A 22,784-nucleotide genomic window follows, 5' to 3' on the forward strand; every position below is an offset into this window, starting at 1 on the left:
TAAGTCCAGTCACAGACAACTCTGGGGTTGCAGCGCTCATCTCACTTTACAGGCTGAGGGAGCCGGCGTTTGTCCAGACAGTTTTCCGGGTAGGGGAACAAAAAAGTGGGCGGTTTTCCTCACAGGGTTCACAGTCCAATCACTTCCCTACCATCCAGACCTGCTCTCAGCCCCAGTCCAAGTGATTCCCCCCATTCTCAGCCCAATTCAGTATTTCCTGTCCCTCTCCAGGTGGTTTGTCCATCCCTTTTTCATAAACAAAGGGAGGGAAACCTGCAGTCCTCCAGATATTGCTGGACTCTCTCAACAAGCTAAGCCAGCACGTTCAAGGGTGATGGAAGCTGCAGACCAGCAAACACTTATCGAGGTCATAGGTGTTCCATCCCTGTTTTAAACTGATCATCCTGGAATCTTACAATGTTCCTTCCAACATTTCATTATTTTTTTAAAAAGAAAAGTGTTAAAGGAATTTAATTCTGCCTAGGCTCAGTTCAATGCTGAGCTAGTTTAGGGAATGCTTTAAGAAGGCACCGCTATTGTGAAGAACGCATTAAAGGCCTTTACAAGAAGCAGGTGATTATGAAGCATTTGCTCCTGTCATGACCGAAATGGAAGGAAGAATCAAAGCAATGACGCTGGCTTTGTTCACCAGCTGCTAATGATTATAGCATCACCCTTGGAAATGCCTTAAAAGAGATGGCAAGAAAAAAAGAATGTTAAATGCTACTGGGCACAACAGCTACGGCACAAGCAAATCTGGTGATCTTGTGTTTTCCCATGGTGGCTGTGTGGATCAACACACAACTGCTAGCGACTGCCAACACCATCTGGCATAACTGAGCAAAGGTGGCAGCAGCAGCAAGAACAGAACAACCCACCTACCAAAGAAGAGCTGGATGAATGATAGAAGTGGGGAGAGACATATGCCATGAAAAACTCGAGAGCAATGACTGGGTCCTGGGAAATGAACCAATTGTGGAGGTAATATGTGGGAGTGCTAATGGGGAAGCTGCAGGAACAAGGACTGTGCTTCTTGTGCTGCATACCAAAACCTTGCTGTATGTGGCTCTTAAGAACTTTGATCAGGCTGACATGGTATCCATCTGCTCCCAAAACTTACACACTCAATGAGTTGTAATTTATACGCAGTGCACTAAGCTTTAATATGATTGGTGTCTCCCCCCTCCAACAAGTGACAACAGCCCTCCCCTCTCTCATGGGAGATGTATGATAGCTTGGCAGGCTTTAATTACTAGGACGTAATTTTTGAAAATGAAATGTCCCAGTGTAGTTATTTGCATAAGGTGATATCCAGTGGTTACTCATACAGACTCTTCAAAGTAAGATAAGTCCATTTATTTAGTTGGACAAATATTTCTTTTGAGTGTATAAAGTATTTAAGTCCTACGTATGGAGTGTCACATTTTACTTGCTTTTAACAAACTAAGCTCATGCCTAAATAGTTGAAATTCCAACAGCAGTCAGCAGAGGGAAACCTAGGTTTACACAATCCAATGCCCTCAGAATGCTGTTTCCTAAGTGAAAGCCATATGGTTACCTATTTAAGTGTTTTAACAATTATCCATAGTATTCCCTTCTAGCCTCAATTCAGATGTTTATGACTTTAATGTCCCTCCTCCTCTGCTTCTGTTTTCTACATATATCAGCAACTTATCCTCTTTCTAATCTCACTGTCAAGATACCCACATACTCTCTACTTGATGGGAAAGTGCTCCCTGGTTCCATTTAATTAATGAAGCCCATAATTTCTCTTTGACCTCATTAATGTCTGATCTTGTCTTTCTAACTTAAACAGGGAGCTCTTTATGATCTAGTCCAGGCATGGCCAAACTTGGCCCTCTAGCTGTTTTGGGACTACAACTCCCATCATCCCTAGCTAACAAGACCAGTGGTCAGGGATGATGGGAATTGTAGTCCCAAAATAGCTGGAGGGCCAAGTTTGGCCATGCCTGATCTAGTCTGTCAAATCACATAAATGACATTACCTAGACAGTGAGAAGTGATTTGAGTGAAAGGGTGGAAGCTTAACAAAGAAAGCGTCACAAATCATTTTTGTGTTATATCCAACACAAGATGTCAGCAAAGAAAAAAAGCGGTGGGGACTAATGGGTTAAAAAAATGAAACAAAGGAACAAGCACAAACAATTGTTTGGACAAAATGTATGCTGTTGCTTTTGTGTAGCATAATGTAGTGTTGTGCTGTGTTTGTGTGTGTTCATTCATTCATTGGTATGGGGAGCCTGGATGGAGACAAAACAAAGCTCAAAAGCAACTTCAAGATGAAATAGCTCCACTTTCTTGGATTCAGCATAAGTTTTGAATTATGAGCGTTATTTGTTACATTCTTTGTGGAGGTAGCATGTTTAGTATGCTATGAATTTAGGACAATAGGACTAGGTAACGCCAAGGAGGAGGAATCAGTTTCTCATTATGACATCAAGTCTCATAAACAATAGCAGCAGCATGTATATATTGCAATTTTATTTCATCTGCTCAAACAAAACAAAGTTAGCATTTTAAGAAATTTTAAAATGACACAATATGGTAAAAATAGCAGAGAATTAACTGAAAAACTCAAAAGGAGGTAAAACTAAATGCATGAAAATTCAACATTCATTAGTGTTTCATCTTCAGTTTTGATTGACACTTGATGCTTGCAAACTTTTTGAACAATGAACTTTGTTTCATGACAACTCTGAAGAGATTTCAGCACCAGCACTAAGATTTGTACATTCAGTTTGTTTGCAATTGACTTGTTAGCCACTTGTGTATGAATAGGACAGATTTATCACAGATCAGATCACAGTGTTGAGGAAAGCAATACCTTCCTGGAATTAAAAGTGATCCCCTAAACCATATTCAGCTTAAGGCATCCGCTGTACAAAAGCACAGGAACCATCATAACATTTTTTTTAAAAGAACAGTAATTAAAATAACCTAAGCTTCCTCTGTAGCTCATTTTAATTACAGGACTATCTAGCAATGGCATAGCTGTCGTTAAAACAGCCTTAATTTACAGTTTAACTAAAATTGGATTTCCTGGAACGGTCCAATTCAGGATCACATAACTATGCATGTAGAAAGAGTACAAAGACCTGTTTCTTTTTTTCCTTTTGCACAGAAATCATGTTATTTTTAGACCAAGGCACAAAACGTTTAGTGCATTAACCAGTTTCGTTCACAATCTAGTAACTCAGTTTTCTTACCTTTGGACCACTTACACCTCTAACATTCTGCTAGGCTATCTCTGAATTTTCTTTACAAACAAAATCAGACATGATTTCTGAAAAGAGTAAGCATTTAGGGTTATACTGTTTAATCAGAAATTACTTTTAAAAGATGAAAATGCCTCCTCTTAATTTGAGAGCAACATCTGTTTGCCTTGTTATTTTAAAAAATGCCTTCAACTAATGCATGCAGATAACACTTTAAAAAAATGTAACCACTGATTTTTGGATCATATTTTATATGCCATACTTCCATCTTACAGAAAGAGGGGAAACAGAGAATGTCCTCAATGAAAACTTTAAGCAGCAATAAGCAGCTGTTAATTTGCTTTGGTGCCCAACACTTGGGAGGATATGGTAAATAAAGCTTTCTTATGAACTAAACTGGATGAAAGTGGGTAATTCAAGAAAATGAGTAATTCTGTCCATAGCCACAAGTTATTTTTTTCAAATCAGCATAGCTCACAAGATAAATATGGCACTATTATATAGCATGGAGAATTTAAGAGGCAGTGGGAATTATAGATTGTTGCACATTATTTGCCGAATTACAACATTTAAAATTGCAGGATTCCCCACCCCATCCCTTTCTGGAAGTCTGTATGGGATATCTCAGTAAAAGTTTGGACACTGGAACAGGAGATGGAACAAAGTGAATTTCATCTTAGAAGAGTATGTTGTTGCCACCACTGTTCTTAAGACTTTCCATCGTGTGACTTTGTGCATCAATATTTGACCTAGACTACCTAGGTCAGGCATGGCCAAATTTGGCCCTCCAGCTGTTTTGGGACTACAGTTCCCATCATCCCTGACCACTGGTCCTGTTAGCTAGGGATGATGGGAGCTGTAGTCCCAATACAGCTGGAGGGCCAAGTTTGGCCATGCCTGACCTAGGTCCACTGCATGGTTAAAGGATCAGAAGCAAGCTGTAGGAAAATGTGCACCTTTCCTGGCATGACCCGTTCACCCCCCCGGCTCCTTAACCCTGGTTACAGGCAGCACTGGCACCAAAAGCTTTTCCAGTTCTGGTTAAAATATGATCTTGTCAAGTTTCCGGCCAGTGATGATGCAACCGTTAACCACGATTCAGAGTTGGGGAGAAGGGCAGGAGGAATTTACGTTGGGGAGAGGTTGGGAAGAAGTACATGACCTCATGACCTGCTCCTAGTCACTTAAACTGGGATTAAAGGATTGGCAGCATAAATAACCATTGCACTATGCTCACTCCCAAATTAAGTAGAAACTGACCTCAATGCACAGGTTCAAGTAGCTGTTGTGGAAAGACTGCTCTGTACTACTTTTGTATGCCTCTTTTTAAAAAAATTACCTCTAAGTTTAATCATGATGCTTAACTTTATACCAAGTTAAGAAAAAGAAGCAAAATCGCTTAAGGGTTTCCAAACCTCTTACTGAAGCATTACTAATTTTGAAATACAAACAAAATGATACAAAAAAATTATTAAGTATCTGCTTCTATTTAACATGGTTACTGATAAGTCACAACATTTTCCTTATTATTACACATGCATGCAATATAAGGAAAAATAGTGCAGTAATTAATACAAATTCTTTTAAATAAAAAAAGTCACCCTACCCCCAACCCTACACCTCCCAAGTTTTGCCTGGGCGTTAACTAGGCCTTACTGTAAAAAGGCTACTTAATATTTGTGGCATGCAAGGATGTTTTAAATTAAAAAGCCAACTCTGTGGTTGTGTTATATTACAAAAATGTCTACATGCATAAATCTTAAAAGCTCAAAAACCTACGGTAAGTCTCTAACAATCTAACAATTTACATTTGACCATTGATTTGTTTTCTGGAGAAGTCTTAGATTTGGTAAAGCATTACAATTTAGGAAGGCATCTACATCTTTATACTCAGGACAGCATTTGCATTTTCCCCTACAAAACTGTACGAAGGCTAACTAGAGAGGCTTCCTATCATAAGATTCCAAAACTCAATATATCATCACATCCTAGAAGATCTCTCATTCACCAATTTTGTATTTTACAACATACTCTTATCTGCTCTTTATTTTGTGAACTGAAGTCATGTTTGATCTTTAATTCATGGAAACACCCCATATGATAGGAAGACTAACCTGAGATACATTTGTACAACAGTATAACTTGCTAAATCCTTCACTAAGAAAACCTCTCTGAAAAGCCTTCCCAAGCTTTTCTCTCTCCTCTCTCTCTCTCTCTCTTTTAGTCTTAATGAATTGTGAATGTGCAGCTTCATCTCGATATGAAAACATTTCAATGCACTGTGATCTCGTCTGACAGGTATAGGATTTTCTGCATAAATCGTTACCGCAACTTAATAACATTTTCCACCAGGTTTAAAGTCAGAAAACAGCAGCAAAGGGAAATCGTATACCGAAGTGATGTCTGAAAGCTTTCAGAATCTTGCCCTTCTTCCAAGTGTATTTTTTTCCATTTTCTTCTAACAGCTCGCAAAATGTAGTCGATTTTGTGCCAAGACCAGTGGTCACAATGGCTAAGTCCTACTATGCTGTATTTGACTTGCTCAGTTCTTGCCGGATTGCTGATTTGGAAAGAGGAGGGAAATTGCTGTTAAACTCTGCAGTATCTCAACAGAGAAAGGATGCGGTCTGTTCATTTGAGAAAACCTGTATCAAGGCAGTGTTTCCTCAAACGTAGTACAGATTATGTGGCTATAGGTAAAAGGACCCCTGGATGGTTAAGTCCAGTCAAAGGCGACTACGGGGTTGTGGCACTCATCTGTCTTCAGGCCGAGGGAGCTACGTTATAGTGTGGTAGTCCCAAAAAGACTAATAAACTGAAAGTGAATTCTGACAAGATGAAGGCTCTGTTGCTAGGTGTTTCTAGGGTCTGGGAATTAGATAAGACAGCACACTCTAAATGGGATTATATTTCCCATGAAAAACCAGGTACATAGCCTGGGTGTTTTCTTGGATCCAGCTTTGTCCAGGGTAGCCCAAGTGGTTCTGGTGGTTTTCCAGCTCTAGCTATTGTTATTCTTGGATGGATAGCTTTGTCACAGTAAACCATACTCTGGTAATCTAATGTTCTGGAAGTGCCACAGCCAGCCTAAGTACATAATAAAGTGGGGCAGGGTCTAAGGACATTTACTATTTATCCAGAGCTTTTAATCGGCAGTCTGCTCTAAATTCCAAGTTTATATTCGAACATCACCTTTTGAAGGCAGGCCAGTTTAACAGATATTTACACCACCATTTTATAGATAGGGAGGTTGAGGCAAAACAGTGACTTGCCCCAAAACTAGATATCAATTCACGTAGGAGTGGATAGAGGCCTCATGGACCTGAAGCCAAACTCTTGATCAACTGAAACATACTCCTCCATTGTAATTCTGATAGTGGAACATTTGGGGGTCAGGATCATGTGCCAATGAAAGGTAAGCATGTGAGGTCTGAGAATTTTCCATTTCAAAACCCTAACCCATTCATACAATTCCATTCTTAAAATCCTGAAAACCAGTCATAGGTTGAAATACTCACCATCAATTAACTCTTCTTTTAGTTTCGTTAATTCCTTCCTCATTTCATCTAAAATATCCTATAGTATCAGAACAGAATTAAAAAGTCAAAAGTTTTGCCCAAGGCAATTTAAAAGGCATCAAAATTGAAAAAGATTTAACAAGCCTACGTTTAAATTTCAAGTAGCGACACTCCAAATGAAGTGCTTCTATGACCTAGATCAAATTATAATTTCCCCCTACTTTTGTATAGAGCTTGAGCACAGAGAGAACCCAGTGAACACAAGCTCAAAATGTAGAGCTACCGTATTTATCTTCCCATAGGACGCTCCGTCCCATAGGACGCACCTAGTTTTTTGGGGGGGGGAAATAAAGGAAATTTTTTTTTCCTTTATTTGACTCCCAAAACCAGGTTGAGGAAACCGAACCAGGTCGAGGAACAGCGGGATGGCGGCGCTGCGCCTCCCTGCTGTCCCCCGAGCTTGTGGGGCTGGCTGATGCCTGCCCAGCGCGGGGCGCTCTGCTTCAGTGTGCCCTGCTCGCCGGATGGCAGGCTGCTATCCGCAGTGTGGGGAGCCCTGCGGGGAACTCCGGCAGGGCTCCCCACGCTGTGGATGTCTGTCCGGCGCGAGGGGCGCTCTGCTTCAGGGCGCCCCGCGCGCCGGGCGGCAGGCTGCTAACCGCAGTGAGGGGAGCCCTGCGGGGAACTCCTGCAGGGCTCCCCACACTGTGGATGTCTGCCCGGCGTGAGGGGCGCTCTTCTTCAGGGCGCTTCTCGCGCCGGGTGGCAGGCTGCTATCCGCAGCGTGGGGAGCCCTGCAGGGAACTCCCGCAGGGCTGCCTAGGCTGTGGATGTGTTCCCGAAGCGCCAGGCACTCTGCTTTAAGCGTGCCCGGCGCTCTGGGAAGCAGGCTGCTATCCGCAGCCTAGACAGCCCTGTGGGAACTCCCGCAGGGCTGCCTAGGCTGCGGATGTCTTCCTGAAGCCTGGAGAGCGAGAGGGGTCGGTACGCACCGACCCCTCTCGCTCTCCAAGCTTCAGCGAAAGCCTGCATTCGCCCCATAGGACGCACCCAGATTTCCCCTTCATTTTTGGAGGGGGAAAAGTGCGTCCTATAGGGCGAAAAATACGGTAATTCCCCTCCACCACACAAATCTGGGAACTGATCACATACTGATTGTTGCATCTATTTGTGGAAACTCAGGGATCTCAGTGGCAAGATAGGCAAGGGTGATGGGATAAGGAAGAAGAGGGTGATTTTGCTGTCTCACTGTGTGCAGAAAACCCCCCTCCCAGAGGAAATGTTATGTAAAACGGGCAGTATTGATGCAATGCCTTAAAAAGAAGTGTTTATTTACAATTAAACTAGCGAAGTAGCAATTCTATGTCAGATTAGGAGGTATTCTTATCTACTTCGTAACCACAATTTATGAAGCCAGAAACCAGTTTAAGGCTTCTTTGCCCATGTCCCCTCTGCCATTCATTCAGAGATCCTGCTCATTTAAAACTAGAGTTCCTTATTAAGGTCAAAACTGGGAATTCTGGTTTAATGTCTGTTAATTAACCAGGATATTAAGCCCAGAAGCTTAATAATGTCTGTGGGATGCATGTTTAACCACCTATGTTGGTAGTTTGACAACTGGTTAAAACCCTTTCATTAAAGTGTTTCATAGTGACTGAAGGCAGCTATATTTAGATGTTTTCTGTAGATGTTTTCAATAGACTGCTTTAAGACCTGCATACTAAGCATATTTGTGGTTTTAAAAAATGTTTTATTGTTGTACTTTATATTCTTTCTATCATGTTGTACACCACGCTGCTCAAATGGCGGAGAAATTATAGAAATAAAGTTTGTTGTCAACCAGAAATAATTAAAGTCAATATCATAAACAACATTAGGACTAGAGTTCTAGTATAAAATATTTACCTGTTTCAATCTGTCATAGTCTAGCCCTTCAGACTGTACTCCATTTGTACTGGGTTGCCCAGAGGATGCAGATTTTGGTCTGTAAAGAACAAACAAACATGGTTCAAGTTAACTATGCTACCTGCTACTTCCACCAGCAATTCAATTTATAAGAACAGTGATCTACTGCCTACCATGCCTTTACAACCCACCCCCGCCACCAAGTAGTTAAGAAGTTTAATTATTCTGTTTTCTTGACTGATGAGCAAACTGCTTCTGCTGGACCTAGATGGTATTTTATCTCAAACTGAAAAATGTCGGGAGAATGGCAGTCTGACCATTAAAAGTAGAATGTTGTGTTGTTGATTTTAAATGGAAGTTTCACTTCTGAGTGGATTCCTTTACATAAAAGGTTATATCCTGCCTTGATATAAAGTCATCAAAGCAGCAACAATATTAAATTATAATTATAATAATTCTCTGTCCTTCTAAAAACACACAGCTAATGGAAGGCCATGAGATGTTTGGTTACATGGTAAATTTGTGTGTTCATTGCTGGTGAAGCTTGGACCCAAACTTCACCATCAGTGAACAATGGGCTCCTTCAGTCCACAGGCTTTTGATCTAGTGGAGGAATCCACTAAAGCTATTACTTTAGGCAGGCATTATCTCAGCCACCACGCCAGATGGAGCTAGTAGACAGCTGCCCCGGAAACAGAATTAACCTGCGCCTCCATGGACAGATGTGAGTCCAAAATGACCCCACAGCTGTGCACCTGGCCTTTAGGGGCAGAGTTACCCCGTTCAGGACCAGGGAGTCCCCTCCACCTGCACCCCCAAACAGTACTTATGTCTTCTTGGGATTCAATGTCAGTCCATTAACTGCCATCCACCTTCCAACCGCATCCAGTCACTCACACAGGACCTTCACCACCATCACTAGTTCCAATTTGAGTAATTTTTATCTCCAATTTTTTTTTTTGGCGAAATCATTGCAAGAGATCTTGGGAGTCCTTATAGGTCCCCAATGGAGAAGGTGGTTCTGTTCAATTACAAACTACCTGAAGGAGTTTCATGGAACTGTTTTCAGCAGATGCGATAGAGGCAGCGAAGAAGGTGTTCTTCGCTGCTGCTATCGCCACTTGGTGGGCTCGACGTTGAGCTCTAACCAATGTTTGGTCCGATTCAGAACAAATTTTTCTCCACCAGCACTCTAGCCATCTCAGCAATTGTTTCACTGTCCTCAGCCTGGGGGAAACACTCTGTAGTGAAATCATTTTTCAACTCCTTATTAATGCTGAACTCATACACAATCTACTACTTAAGCTTAGTATAACTTTATTCTAAATATATTACTTGTCTAATTCCTGAGGAAAAATTGCTATGACAATGTAAAATTAATAATTCAATATTAGGCTTTCTTGAAAAAGGAAAGTAACCTCACCCTTTTTTATTACTGATCTTCATCTTTCACTGCATGCTTTGTTATAACAAACAAACAAAAATCTTTAAAGGACAAATAATTGAAGGGCTAAAAGGTATTTGATTCTTCCACTCCTTGGCACAAGATTCATTTGATACGGAACACTATCTATAGCCATAAAATACTTAGGTTTGCATTTTACTATTCAATTTTTAAAAATAAAATTCCTCTGTTCCAGTCACATTGGGGTGGGTGGGGGTTGTACCCTGCAAACAAAAGACAACTACCTCGAGATAATGGGTGACTTGCTTCCATTCATTGCACTCGTTCTTTCCCAAGGCTTTCTTGTTAGTTCTGCAGGAGATAAAAATCACTGGATGTTACTTACATACATTTGTTTACTGCTGTATAAAAGTCCTTCTCTGAGCTGTTAACAATAGTACTTTAAAAAGAGTAATCTTTATGAGCTAAGATGACTTGTACGGCTCCAATCACTTTGCGCCTGGCTGTGTACCACAGATTTAAGCAGTGACACTGAAAAACTTGCTGTCTTATGTACTCCACCCATTTCCCAATAAACCATACTATATTTTACCCACAGCATGCCAAGCCAACGCTTTCAGTAAGTGATACACTGTGACCTGAAAGTCTTCCCAGGCAGACAGAGACAATTTAGACCCCAGCCATTAGGGCATTTTGTTCCCATGTACAAATCATCCTGTGGGCCTCTCACTTCAGAGAGATTTTTTTTAAGCTCCTGCTAAGAATTTTGCAATGCTGAATCACTGGTTATCATCTACCTCACTGCCCTTTACCTATTTCCTTTCAATCAGTCCTTTAAAAGGAAATATATGCTATATTCCCCTTTTAAAAAAACTGGTTGAAAGGAAGAGTTTAAAAAAGGGAGCCCATATACAAGCCCCATTATGATAGGTTAAGATGGAAACGGTGGCTTCAATCCCGCCTGGTGTACACACAACACCTTGAACAGGCACCCCCAAACTCAGCCCTCCAGATCTTTTGTGACTGCAACTCCCATCATCCCTAGCTAACAGGACCAGTGGTCAGGGATGATGGGAATTGTAGTCCCAAAAATATCTGGAGGGCCAAGTTTGGGGATGCCTGACCTTGAAGAACTCACAAGAGGTGGTGGGCTCTCCTTTTTTGGAGGTTTTTAAGCAGAGGTTCGATGGCCATCTGCCATGGATGCTTTAGCGGAGATTCCTGCATTGCAGGGGGTTAGAGTGGATGAGGCTTGAGGTTCCTTCCAACACTACGATTCTATTATTCTAGGAATTCAAACATTTCTATCTTAAGAAATTCGTTGCATCCATATTTACAGTAAGCAACAGCATCCAATTAAAAGCTGCAGAGATTGCTATTTTGCTTGTCAAACTAGAAATCCGTTCTAGGTATAGAGCTTAAGTTGTTACTGACATACTTGATTTTGGAAAGTGAACCTTAAAAGCAAGGACAATGAATGCACAGAATTTGTGTCAGCTATGTGAATGTCACAGTTTTGTACAACTTACCAGGTGTGCTTGTTGAAGGAGGCTTTGAAGCTGAATGCTCTGGTTCTTCCTATTTAAATTAGATGAAAAATACAATCAACCTGCAAGTCTAGTCAAAATTTCCAGAAGTGAGGTGACATAATCAGATGGAACATTTAAAGTTATTGGGGTTTTTTAGCAGATATGAAGCACCGAAGCAGTTTTCCCCATTAAGGCAAGTTAATCTCAAAAATTTAAATACAGGTAGTTTGCATCTTATGTGAGGGTTTGGTTCTGAGGGTCCATGTATAAACACAAAAACGTGTGAAATCAGAAACCCCTGGAACCCCCACTCTGCAAGGTGGAGTGCTGCTTACCCAGGTGTGGGAAGGTGGCCTAAGAGCTCTGGCAGGGTCTCAGAGCCCTTCTGCTGCCTTCTCAAAGCCCAGCAAGAAAGGCAGGAGGTGCAAGTGCTCTGAGATGCTGCCAGGTAAGCCCACAATTGCAGCTGTGTGGTGCGTGCAAAGCTGTGATCACGTAAATAAAATAAGCATAAGGTGTGAGTTACCTGTAATTTGGTTATATGGTATGTTGCATATTGTGCCAGATTAATTTGTCAACTTACATTTTTTTCTTCCTTTGTTTCTGCTTCTGATGACCCCTTCTCAGCAATTCGTCTCCTTCAAGCAGGGACAAAAAGTGAACTCAGTTACTCCTTACTCAACACTGCTTGCCAATGTATGGCTTTGCTATCACTCCTCGGCAGCTTGTGAAAATTGTTCTCATTGAAACAAATGACACTCAACATGCAAAAATGTAAGTGTGCACACTGAAAATGTGCTCACATCATAGGTGCATCATACAGTACGCATACCAAGAATCTGAGATGTTTATAGCTCTTTGCCATTTGCTCCCATGATGGGAAAAACACACCTGCCAAACCTGTACAGTGAGAATTATATTAAAGATGTAAAAATTAAACTATCATCTTACCTTCTTGCCAGCAGGGCACTCATTTCTTCCATTAAGCCACTTCCTCCAAGCGGGAGCGGCCCATTCCCACGGCCAGTATCTGTTTTGGGCGAAGCAGAGCTTGCTCCTCCACTGGTATTAGGAGAATCTTCATTCTAAAATTGACAAGGCCCAAGAGTAAAGACATGGAAATTATATTGTTAGAATGAGGAGTCAGATTTTATAGATGGCAACAAAGGTCTGAAATAGTCTGGGGAAAGTTTGAAGTATTTTAATAATTACCAGTAGGTCGCTTAATTTGACTAAGCGAAAGCCTAGCCATACCCCAGGGCTGAGGAGCCTCCAAGATGTGCTCGTTTTGTTTATTTGCGGAAGCAGTAGAAGCACAGCAGCAACCTGTCCACCTATCAAATTTGACCTGCAAGGCCAATACTGGGTTACATCTGAACAGTATCCCATTACAGTCGTACCTTGGATCCCAAACACCTTGGTACTTGGATGTTTTGGCTCCCGAACGCTGCAACCTGGAAGTGAGTGTTCCGGTTTGCGAACGTTCTTTGGAACCCGAACGTCCGATGGGGCTTCTGCGGCTTCCAATTGGCTGCAAGAGCTTCCTGCAGCCAATCAGAAGCCACGCTTTGGTTTCCGAACATTTTGGAAGTCGAACGGACTTCCGAACAACAACTTCCAAGGTACTGCTGTATAGTTAATTCTAATAAAGTTAGATATAGGCATTTTAGAGACATTGTTGATCGCTATTCTAGCCATTCGTTATGAACAGTCTGAGCAGATGAAGACCTTAATTCGAAAGTTAAAATTAAAATGTCTGGAACTGTGCTTACCCGCGATACTTTTCTGAGTTTGGCTCCAGCAAGAGCAGCTGCTAGTCCTGTTAAAGGACGGTGGTCTTCATACATCGATCCCATGGAAAAACCCGCAGGAGGCAGAGGAGGGGCCGGAGGTGGGGGAGGAACCTGGTTAGGAAGGGGGGGAGGTGGTGGGGGAGGCGGCCCCGATGGTGGAAGAGGGGGAGGAGGAGGAGGTCCAGGGGGAGGGGGGATTGCTGGTGGTGACTGGACAGGGCCAGGTGGGAGAGGCGGTGGGGGTGGGGGAGCAGGTGGTCCTTGGATAACACCTAATTAAAAACACACACACAAAAACCAAACAAAAATTGTGACAAAAAGGGAAGACTGTCAGGAAACCAATTCTATACTACATTAAGGAAAAAAAACCTGCATGGTCCCCATGCTGGTTTCAATATCAAAGAAAAATATTCCTTCATTCTAATAGGCACACATAAATAGTAATGAACAGACAATTCAGCTTGAAATAAAACTACCCTCAAAACTTCTTAAGAGGAAACAGAGATGCCACAAACAAAATTCATGTGAATGTTTTGAGGGACCTGATACTGAGCGGCCTTTGCACAACCTTATCAAAAAACAAAACAGACCCCTACCTTAAAGACAGAGGTAAAACATGATGTAGACAAGAAAAATATATGCATAGAAGCCCAGTGACATAGGAAGAGCCTGCTGGATCAGATCAAGGACACATTTAGTCCAGGATTCTGTTCACATGGTGGCCAAATGCGTATGGGAAGCGCATAAGCAGGACAGGAACACAACAGTACTCTCCTGCTCATGATTCCCAATAACGGGTATTGAGAGCATATAGCCCTTGATGCTAGTAGTCATTGATAGCTTTATCCTCCATGAATGTATCGAACCCTACTTTAAAGCTGTGCAAGTTGGTGTCTATTACTACACCGTGTGGTACCAAATGCCATAGTTTAACTATGCACTGCATCAGGAGTGAGGAATTGGATTCAGCTGGTGGGCCAAATGCTGGGTTCTCTCACCCTCCAAGGGTGACTCCGACCTGTCAATAATCAGACAGCACTATGATACCAGGTGACCCATTTACCTCTGTATTCAAGCCCAGACAAGGGCTGCTTGAAGTTACCAATCAGCTGGTCAACTCTGGCTGGAATCTGCTGGCTAGTGAGTTCCCCATGAGTAAATTCATAGTGCAGCCAACTCCAATTGGTTTGCTCTCACCAGCAATCTGCTGATCAGTAGTGACAGGGGGAGTCTCCCTTGGCAGTGCACTTTAAGATTCCCCAGGTGTGCACTGGCAGGCACTGGCAGATGATGTCAGATGTGAGAAAGATGGGTGTGGTTTGCTGGGGAGACAGCAATGAGGGGGAAACTGTGAGCTGTACTAGGAAGTTTCCCATGCCTAAACTAGGTGAACGAGTAATTCATTTTGTATGTCTTTAATCTCCCAGGGTTCACCTTCACTGGATGATCTCGGGTTCTAGAACTAAAAGAGCAAGAAAAACTTGTCTATTCCCTTTTGTACACCTCCATTATGCCTACCCCCTTTTCACCAACTAAAAAGCTCTAAGCTGCTCCATCACCTTCATAATTTTGCCCACATTCTGCACCTTTTCCAGTTCTACTACATTTCTTCTTTATTTGTATTTATTGAATTTATATACTGCCCTTCATCTGAAGACCACAGGGTGGTTTACAACATAAAAACACAAAATACATAATATAAGAAAAATACCCTCCATTCAAGGTGATGTTCACAATATCAATAATGTGTCTATCCCCACTATAAGTCTAAAGAACACAGGCCTAAATTCCACCAATTTAAGTAAACCTAAGACAAGATACCTTATACATTTGCACCTCATGCCTGTGCTTATTTCCAGAAATATTAATACAGCATACATTAGTGAGTTAGAAGACTTTTAAATGTTGATGGAATGAGTAGTTTTGCCCCACTGCCTGGATGAAAAATAAGATTAGATTTTTTTAAAGAAAAAATCCCTAACGAAGGGTGGTCCACAATTACAGAAGTAAATTTACTATGAAATGCAAGTTGATTTTCATCTGTCCTTGCAGTGGTGGAACACCTCAAATCAATAAAGGGTTGCCTGCTCCTGAGTTGTGAGTTATTTAGAGTAACAGACTCTTTAAAATGTTTAGCCCAGACTGAGGGAAACATTAAAAGGATCAATTCATCTTGTTATAAACCATATTTGTATCACATTAAGTAACTACCTTTGGGTTCCTCAGAAATTTCAGCTACATTTTAAATCAATGCAACACCTGCAATTTAAAAACTATTTTGGATACACAAACAAACCAAATTAAAGTATGTGTAAATGGATGTATTAAATCTTACTAATTATGCTTTCCGTATACTTTTTGTGAATAATACTGAACTGAGAAAAACCCAATTCACAGCCAACATTCTTCATTTAATGTCCAATGATTAAAAAAGCAAGAAACCACCTAGCAAAACTCTTTCAACGGACTTCCAGAAATGAAAAAACAAAAACAGAATACACGATTTAAATTTGACTGAAAAAACGTATCTCCGCTCTTCAAAGTTTCACAATTCCTCACGACATTCTGCTGAACTTTTGCTGAGGGTATTAAGATCACTGCAGCTTTTCAACATGCTAATTCTTCAGGATAAATCAAGTTTCAGGTGCAAATTAGTTTTGAGTGCATTCCTGATTAGTTAATTAGTAGCAGTAACGGAAACCTTACCCTGCTGGGACGGAGGAGGTTCAGTCGGCTGAGAGGCTGTCTGCAAGACTGGCTCAGAAGCAGAGGAGTCTCCCAGCACAGAGTTTAGAGAGTTCTCAACAGAGGCAGGGGGAGCTGCAGAGGGAGAAGGGAGAACACTAGGCTTGGATGAGGGAGTCGAGGCATATGGGGAACTTGGAGAGGAAGCTTGAGGTCCAGAGAGCGAGAGAGGCTGAAAGGAAGGTGGCGGCGTTGGACCAGAGGTAGGTGGCGAAGGTGCTGGATAATTTGCCAGTTCTGGAAGACCATTGGGTGCAGTAGGGGATGGGGACAACTGGGAGAGTTGAGCGGTTACTGGAATGGGGAGAACAGGCTTTGGGCCAGTGGCTTTGCCTGGGGGGCTGCTAATCATTACAGGAGGAGAAGGGGGAAGAGGTGCAAAACTAGAAGCAGACCAAGTAGTGGACTTGGTACTAGGGGGCAAAGGGGCTGGGGGGTTCACGGGTGAAGGTGGCCGAGAATTTTTGTTTACTTGACGAGGAACTGTGGCGTAATGCGGAAGGACGGGGTGAAAGGCAGAGCCCAAAGATGTAGCAAAACGTGACGCAGAGTGCCTTAGTGGTGGTGTAGGGGGAGAGGAAACCGATTGTGCAGAAGTCACATTAGCATAATCCGGAGTAGAGTCTGACATTGCTTTAGCATATGAAGGAGGTGGTGCCGAAGGAGGCTGGCAACTGGAGTATTCAGGAAGTGAAGTACTATACGGGGAGTTGTCGTAAGATGGAGCTGGACAGAAGATGGAAAGCAGCAGCAAAGGCAGGATAAAAGAGGAGAGAGAGAAAAAGGGAGCTAATGAAGCAACAAAACCAGCATTCAAACAAAATGTATAAATGTAGACTATAGTTAGTACCAGAGGATTAGGCACAAGTAAATTACTGTTAGGAGAATTTATACACTCTCAACAGATGCTTCCAATTTTGCCATATATATTTGTGCCAACATTTGAATTTACAAGCACATTCTGGAAACGCAAAAACAACAACAATGCCCAAACCCCTCCACTACACAGTAAGTTCTCAAAGGTAATCAGCAAAATCAATTGGTTGGAATCAAGTGAAGTGATCTTAAGATTTTTTTTTTAAAATACTACTGAATGACAATTTCAGCATATGAACAGTGCAATCCAGTGCATTTTCTGCTCAGATGTAGGCACCATTGCCATGGCGTAGGTATCATTTTAAATCATAGTTAAAGTTAAACTATGATTTAATGTGAACAAACAGTGTGCTGTTGCACAGGCCTTGAAAGTCCCTGCTGTACTCCTCCCCAACACCTTCAACAAACCCGAGGCTGGTTTCACATTACATGTGAATCGAGACTAGCAGCCTGAGCAAAAGACAAAATTTCTTCTTGGCTTACCACTCATGGTTTGTTGAGAGAGAATCAACTCACAGGCATGGGATAGCATGCAACATACAGCCAGCCACCCTGCTCGTTCACATTAAAGCATAGTTTAAGTTTAACAATGATTTAAAATGGTATCTGAACCAGGCCACAGAGTTCAGCAAGACTTGCTCCCAGGTAAGTGAGAACAGGATTGCAGTTGAAAGCTCACACTTCATCAACAGTAAGTAGAAACTATGCCCCAAAAGTAAGAACTGCATGTGAAACATGAGAAATTAGAAAATTCTTCCTCAAAAGTGACTGGCTTATACAAATTTCCACTTTACAGATCGTTCATTCTTCAAGCAAATCTTTTATTAATTAGAAACAGGAAATACAGTAGAAAAAGTAGCTGAGAATTCAGGATTGCAAATAGCCATTTGCCTGCTTGCCTTTGTCAAGCAAGAACTGCCTCCTGTTTACAAGGCAAGGCAGAATCTAGCTTCAGGACATTGGAAGAGAAATCAGTTCTTCTAGAGTGCTGATGTGCCACTTGCGGCTATCAAAAATATTTGCAGGCATACTAGTAAAAAATGTGGGCTAATAATTTTTGTGGACTTATGAGCAAATCTACACAAACCAAGTCTATGTTTATTACACCGAGAAACAAAATATTTTACACAGCTACAGGCATTGCCTGCATATGCTATTACACTAGCTTCATTCAGACGAGAACAAATGCAGGAGAGGAGATCAGAAGCTTCCTTTTCCATTTTTGTATTAAGTGCATTTCAGTGTCTCATCTGAAGCCTAAACTGTAATTAAGATTAACTAAAGTTAGCCAAAACCAACCAGCTTCACGAACTATAGTTTATGAAGTTGGCTTGTTGCTACTAACCATAGTTCCTCCAGGTTCAGACAACATGGCAAGCTTCTGAATTCCTCTCACATTTACACTGTAGAAGAAAAGCGCTCATTCCCAGGGAAAGCTGGGCTACTGTTAATGTTATGTCCAAACAAGAACATTGTGCTGTAATGAACTTGCATCCATTCCTGAAGTTCTAGGTTTTATACTCAAGAGTGATGCACATTTCCTGAGTCATTTGGCCTCAACAAAACACACACACACCGGCATGCACTCCTGTTCAGCAATGAAGCAAGTCCTATGCTGTAGATTTATACACAAGTCTCTGAGGCATGTAGCCTTGGAAGAATATAAAAAGAATAATGTCACATTCCCCAAAAAGAGATGACCCAACTTTCTGATCACGTAAAACAAAAAAATATTCACAGTCAGGCATCCTAAGCATTCTGTGCTACTCTATCATAGCAAGGACTATTGGCTGGGTCATATTTTATTGGATCTGTTGCACCAATGGTCAGTTTATATCTCCTATTTTATTGGTTGGTCTTTGGAAACAAACTAAGATTATGAAAGTTTTTCTCAAGTTAACCATTTATCAATGTAGTCAACTACAACTACAACAACAACGAAAACCATAGCTCTGCGTTCAAAGAAGAACTAACCAAAGAATACAGATCCATCTTTGATCCAAGTAATTTTGTATAGTGACGCATCTAAAATACTATCCATACAACTTGCTAAAAGACTCTTGCAAGACTCTTTGCATGAGGTCTGCCTACTGACATTAAACTCTCATGCCAAACATTCAATTACGCAGACAACTGACGGACGTCAATGTCAAAGTTTCCTCTCAATAACCAAGTTTGGCTGGTAAAACTGCCAGAGAACTTGGCCATCAAATCCCTAGTGTGCTTATGGTTGGAGCCACACTGAGAGAACGAACACTGCCCAATATAAGCAGCATTTCTCAAGCACAACACGCCTCTCACCCAAGTCCTGAAAGGTAAGGGACATACAGGGCCCAAGCTGCAGGTGGAAGGCAACTGCCTAAGGTTACAGGACAGGATAGAGGAGGCTAAGGCGGAGAGGAAAGGGAGGACAACAAGAGGGCAAGAACAGAAACAGAGCCCAGGATAAGAGGAGGATTTAAAGTTCTGGCAATGGGATTAGCATTAAGGGACAGGGATACTGAGTTGTGAGAATCTGTAGTTCTCTTAGCACAGAACTCTAGGCTTCCTTCTTAAGTGATCAATGCAGGATTTCTTTCCTAACTGATGTTATATAAACTGCGTCTTAAGATTAACAGAAAAAAGAAAGAAGGCACTTAAATGAAAGCTCAAAAACACCATCCTACACATATACTATTTGAGAAATACAGAAAGTTTGGTTGCTGGCAATAAGGTTCCGATTTTAGGAAGTTAGTTTACAGGAAAACGGGAAATAAGCCATTTTAATACATGATTACTTTGATCAATTTCATCACGTTAACAGTTCAAAACAACACACTGCGATTCTTACCAGCGCTTGACAGTTTTCTTTCTCTTTCCCATTCCAGCTGCTCTCTTTCCAGTTGGTCCTGGTGCTCCCTTTCTTGCCTTTCCCATTCTGCTCTCTCCTTCTCCTGCCTTTCCCGCTCTTGCCTCTCTCTCTCCAGGCGCTCCTGCCGGTCTCGCTCCTGCCGCTCCCTCTCCAGCCGCTCCCTCTCCAGGTGCTCCTGTTCTAGCCGCTCTCGTTCCAGCCTCTCCTTCTCCAGCCTCTCACGCTCCAGTCTCTCTCGTTCTAGTCTTTCCCTCTCCAGCCTCTCGCGCTCCAGCCTGTCGCGTTCCAGCCGCTCCCTTTCCAACTCCTTTTGCCGTTGCTGCTCCTGCAGCTGCCTGCAACAGAGGAAAACGGGGGAGTGTTAAAACGGGGAGTGTTAAAATGAAGAGCCAAAACCAGATTAAAGGCCACCTGGCTACGAAAACATACACAGCGAGCCAGTGTGTGAGATAATAATCAGTGTTGGAAACTCAAAATATATAAGCTAGACACCAAATAGTTCCTTAAACCAAGGTTAAAGTAAAGGTAAAGGACCCCTGACAGTTAAGTCCAGTCGCGAACTACTCTGAGGTTGCTGTGCTCATCTTGCTTTACAGGGCAAGGGAGCTGGCGTTTGTCCGCAGACAGTTTTTCTAGGTCATGTGGCCAGCATGACTAAGCCGCTTCTGGTGCAACAGAACACCGAAACCAGAGCAGTGCACGGAAACGCCATTTACCTTCCCGCAAGAGCGGTACCTACTTGCCATTTTGGGGCAAGATGGCTCTGAAATCTTATTTTTTGATTATCAGCTAAACATCTGGCTAGTTCAGATGACAACCTTCAGCAAAGTTAAGAAGTTTGAGAACTTAAAAGTAGAAAAGTCACTTGATCCAGGGACAGTCCACATATATGTTGGCCGACTCCGACCTCTTTTTCTTAATGGTGACACAGAGCATTCATAACGTAAGAATATTCTTCACAACTGTGAGCAAGCTACAGTAATTAACTATAATATTGTTCACTGCTTCTGCTCAGGCTGCACATAAAAAATCATTTTGGTTCCTGAAATTCATTCTGATTGTACAGATAAAATATGACTGACAGAATTCTCCAGGATGTGGTATTAAGTGTGTGAAAACAGTCAAGATCCCCAGGCATGCACCTCCAGATGGTGGAGATGTCAGGTGCCATCCTGGCACCTGGGCACCTTCACTTGGTCGCAAATGGTTGATAGCCAGGTGCAAAATGCACCTGACACGTGGTTAATTTTGAACACAGGTAATAATTTATATCCCACTCTTCAGACAATAGTCTCCATACCACTTCTTACTTGATTTGCATTTTTAGCTTGCCTCTTGATCCAGAAGCATCCCCAAGGAAGTTTACGTAAATAATAATAAAAAGTTAGTTCTACCCACATGGCACTGCTCTAGGATAGCTTTCAAATAATGAATCAAGAATTTTGGTAGGCTTTAAATGAGGCAATTACATGCCAGAGTGACGCAGGCCCTAGTCCACCTGGCGAAGGTGGAATTAGAAACTTCCCTATGCAAGGAATAAGAATGACAGACAAGAAGCTTTAGTTGTGGCAATATAGGCTTTCAGGGGCCTCAAGGAAATGGCAGGTCTTCTTAGTTGGGAGAAAGGAAGAAGGTAACGGGTGGACAGTGGAAAGCTGACAAAACTTTGCGCTGGGGGTGGATACAACACTGAGGAAGAATTTTAGATTGTGTCCGTGAGGGGAGGAGAGCTCCAGAATGTCTTAAAACGGCAAACTCTGACTGCTACCACTAGGCGGAGCTCAAATCATGGAATACAGTAATAGAATCATACAATTGTAGAGTTGGAAGGGACCTGGAGTCCCACATGACGTAGTCTTGCAAGCACAAGAGAAGCTATATAAAATATTACACAGGTAACACCTTACTGCCACAAAGATGTAAATTATATAAAGCCACTCAAGTTAGTTGTAGTGAGTATGGGGTAATGGGTGATAATTTCATGCATACATGTTGGGAGCATCCATTGTTGAGCCAATTTGGGTGTGTGTGTCTTAAATAGATTATTTCCTGTTTTTACAGACATGCTAAGATTCCGTTCCCCTGCAGCATATCTGAAGTGAATCTAGCACACCCTAAAGATAAGGTTCTTATTGATTTTTTTTTTAAAAAATGGTTACAAAGTGTCATGACAGCATATCAGAATATCCTGGGACCACTAAAGAAAGCACTTTCTTTTTTGCCAGAAATTCACTGGCCTGATAATGACTTTGGAACAGGAAAGGGATTTTCAATGAACTACTGCAGAGATTTGTTCCCTTTTGTTGCTTACTGAAACAATGGCTAAAAATACTCAGAATAATGCATCTTTTTTGCCTGATGATGCACATACATTGTTAATAAATTAATTAAAATCTCTCTCTTTTTGCTAAAGACTATTTGCTATATAACATTTGAGGTCCTGGTATCCATGCTTATAGAGACACGGATGCATGCCCCTGTTTCTCAAAATATACTACAGCAAACTGATGCAGCCATTCCCACATTACAAAACTGATCATAGATAAGAATAAAGTGATACATGTGAAGATATCACTAAGACATCCAAGCCAGTCTCTAAGGTTGACTGGTAACTACTACCCTTTATAAAACAACTCATGAGCGACACCACAATTTTAAAGATTTTAGGGGTGTTTGCATATAAAATGCTGGTTCAACATCCTTGCAATCATAATGTAACGCTGTGTGCAGCAGTGGATTTGCACCACCATATACACCAATTTCCTGAAGCAGCAATTCTTAGCACCAAGCCACTGAAAATTGAACCTTTTACAGCAAACCTTGTGAATTGCTGGATACCTCACATAAGTGATTTGAAAAGCAAGCTCTGTTTTCTTCACATCAGAAGGATCACCCAACAGAGGGCAGTAGAGATTTACAGCTTCTA

General features: G+C 41.8%; 1 protein-coding gene across 8 annotated transcripts in view; it reads right to left on the minus strand.

Moving 5' to 3' along the window:
• Positions 1 to 2,294: 2,294 nt before the first annotated feature.
• Positions 2,295 to 22,784, minus strand: part of ENAH (ENAH actin regulator) — a 76,063-nt gene continuing 55,573 nt past the window's right edge. For 4 of the 8 annotated variants that reach the window (XM_079969195.1, XM_079969197.1, XM_079969196.1 and 1 more), the window contains 10 exons: positions 19,838 to 20,193; positions 16,093 to 16,857; positions 13,366 to 13,658; positions 12,545 to 12,678; positions 12,177 to 12,231; positions 11,594 to 11,642; positions 10,349 to 10,415; positions 8,660 to 8,738; positions 6,755 to 6,812; positions 2,295 to 5,796 (listed from right to left, as the gene is read on the minus strand). In XM_079969195.1, the coding sequence (XP_079825321.1) occupies positions 5,759 to 5,796; positions 6,755 to 6,812; positions 8,660 to 8,738; positions 10,349 to 10,415; positions 11,594 to 11,642; positions 12,177 to 12,231; positions 12,545 to 12,678; positions 13,366 to 13,658; positions 16,093 to 16,857; positions 19,838 to 20,193 (1,894 nt within the window). In that variant the 3' untranslated portion in view covers positions 2,295 to 5,758. The remainder of the gene's footprint in view (positions 5,797 to 6,754; positions 6,813 to 8,659; positions 8,739 to 10,348; positions 10,416 to 11,593; positions 11,643 to 12,176; positions 12,232 to 12,544; positions 12,679 to 13,365; positions 13,659 to 16,092; positions 16,858 to 19,837; positions 20,194 to 22,784) is intronic. The other 4 variants (XR_013836860.1, XR_013836861.1, XM_079969198.1 and 1 more) reach the window with 4 other exon arrangements.

The sequence above is a fragment of the Podarcis cretensis genome (genome assembly GCF_951804945.1).
Source record: "Podarcis cretensis genome assembly, chromosome: 3".
Classification (NCBI taxonomy): domain Eukaryota; kingdom Metazoa; phylum Chordata; class Lepidosauria; order Squamata; family Lacertidae; genus Podarcis; species Podarcis cretensis.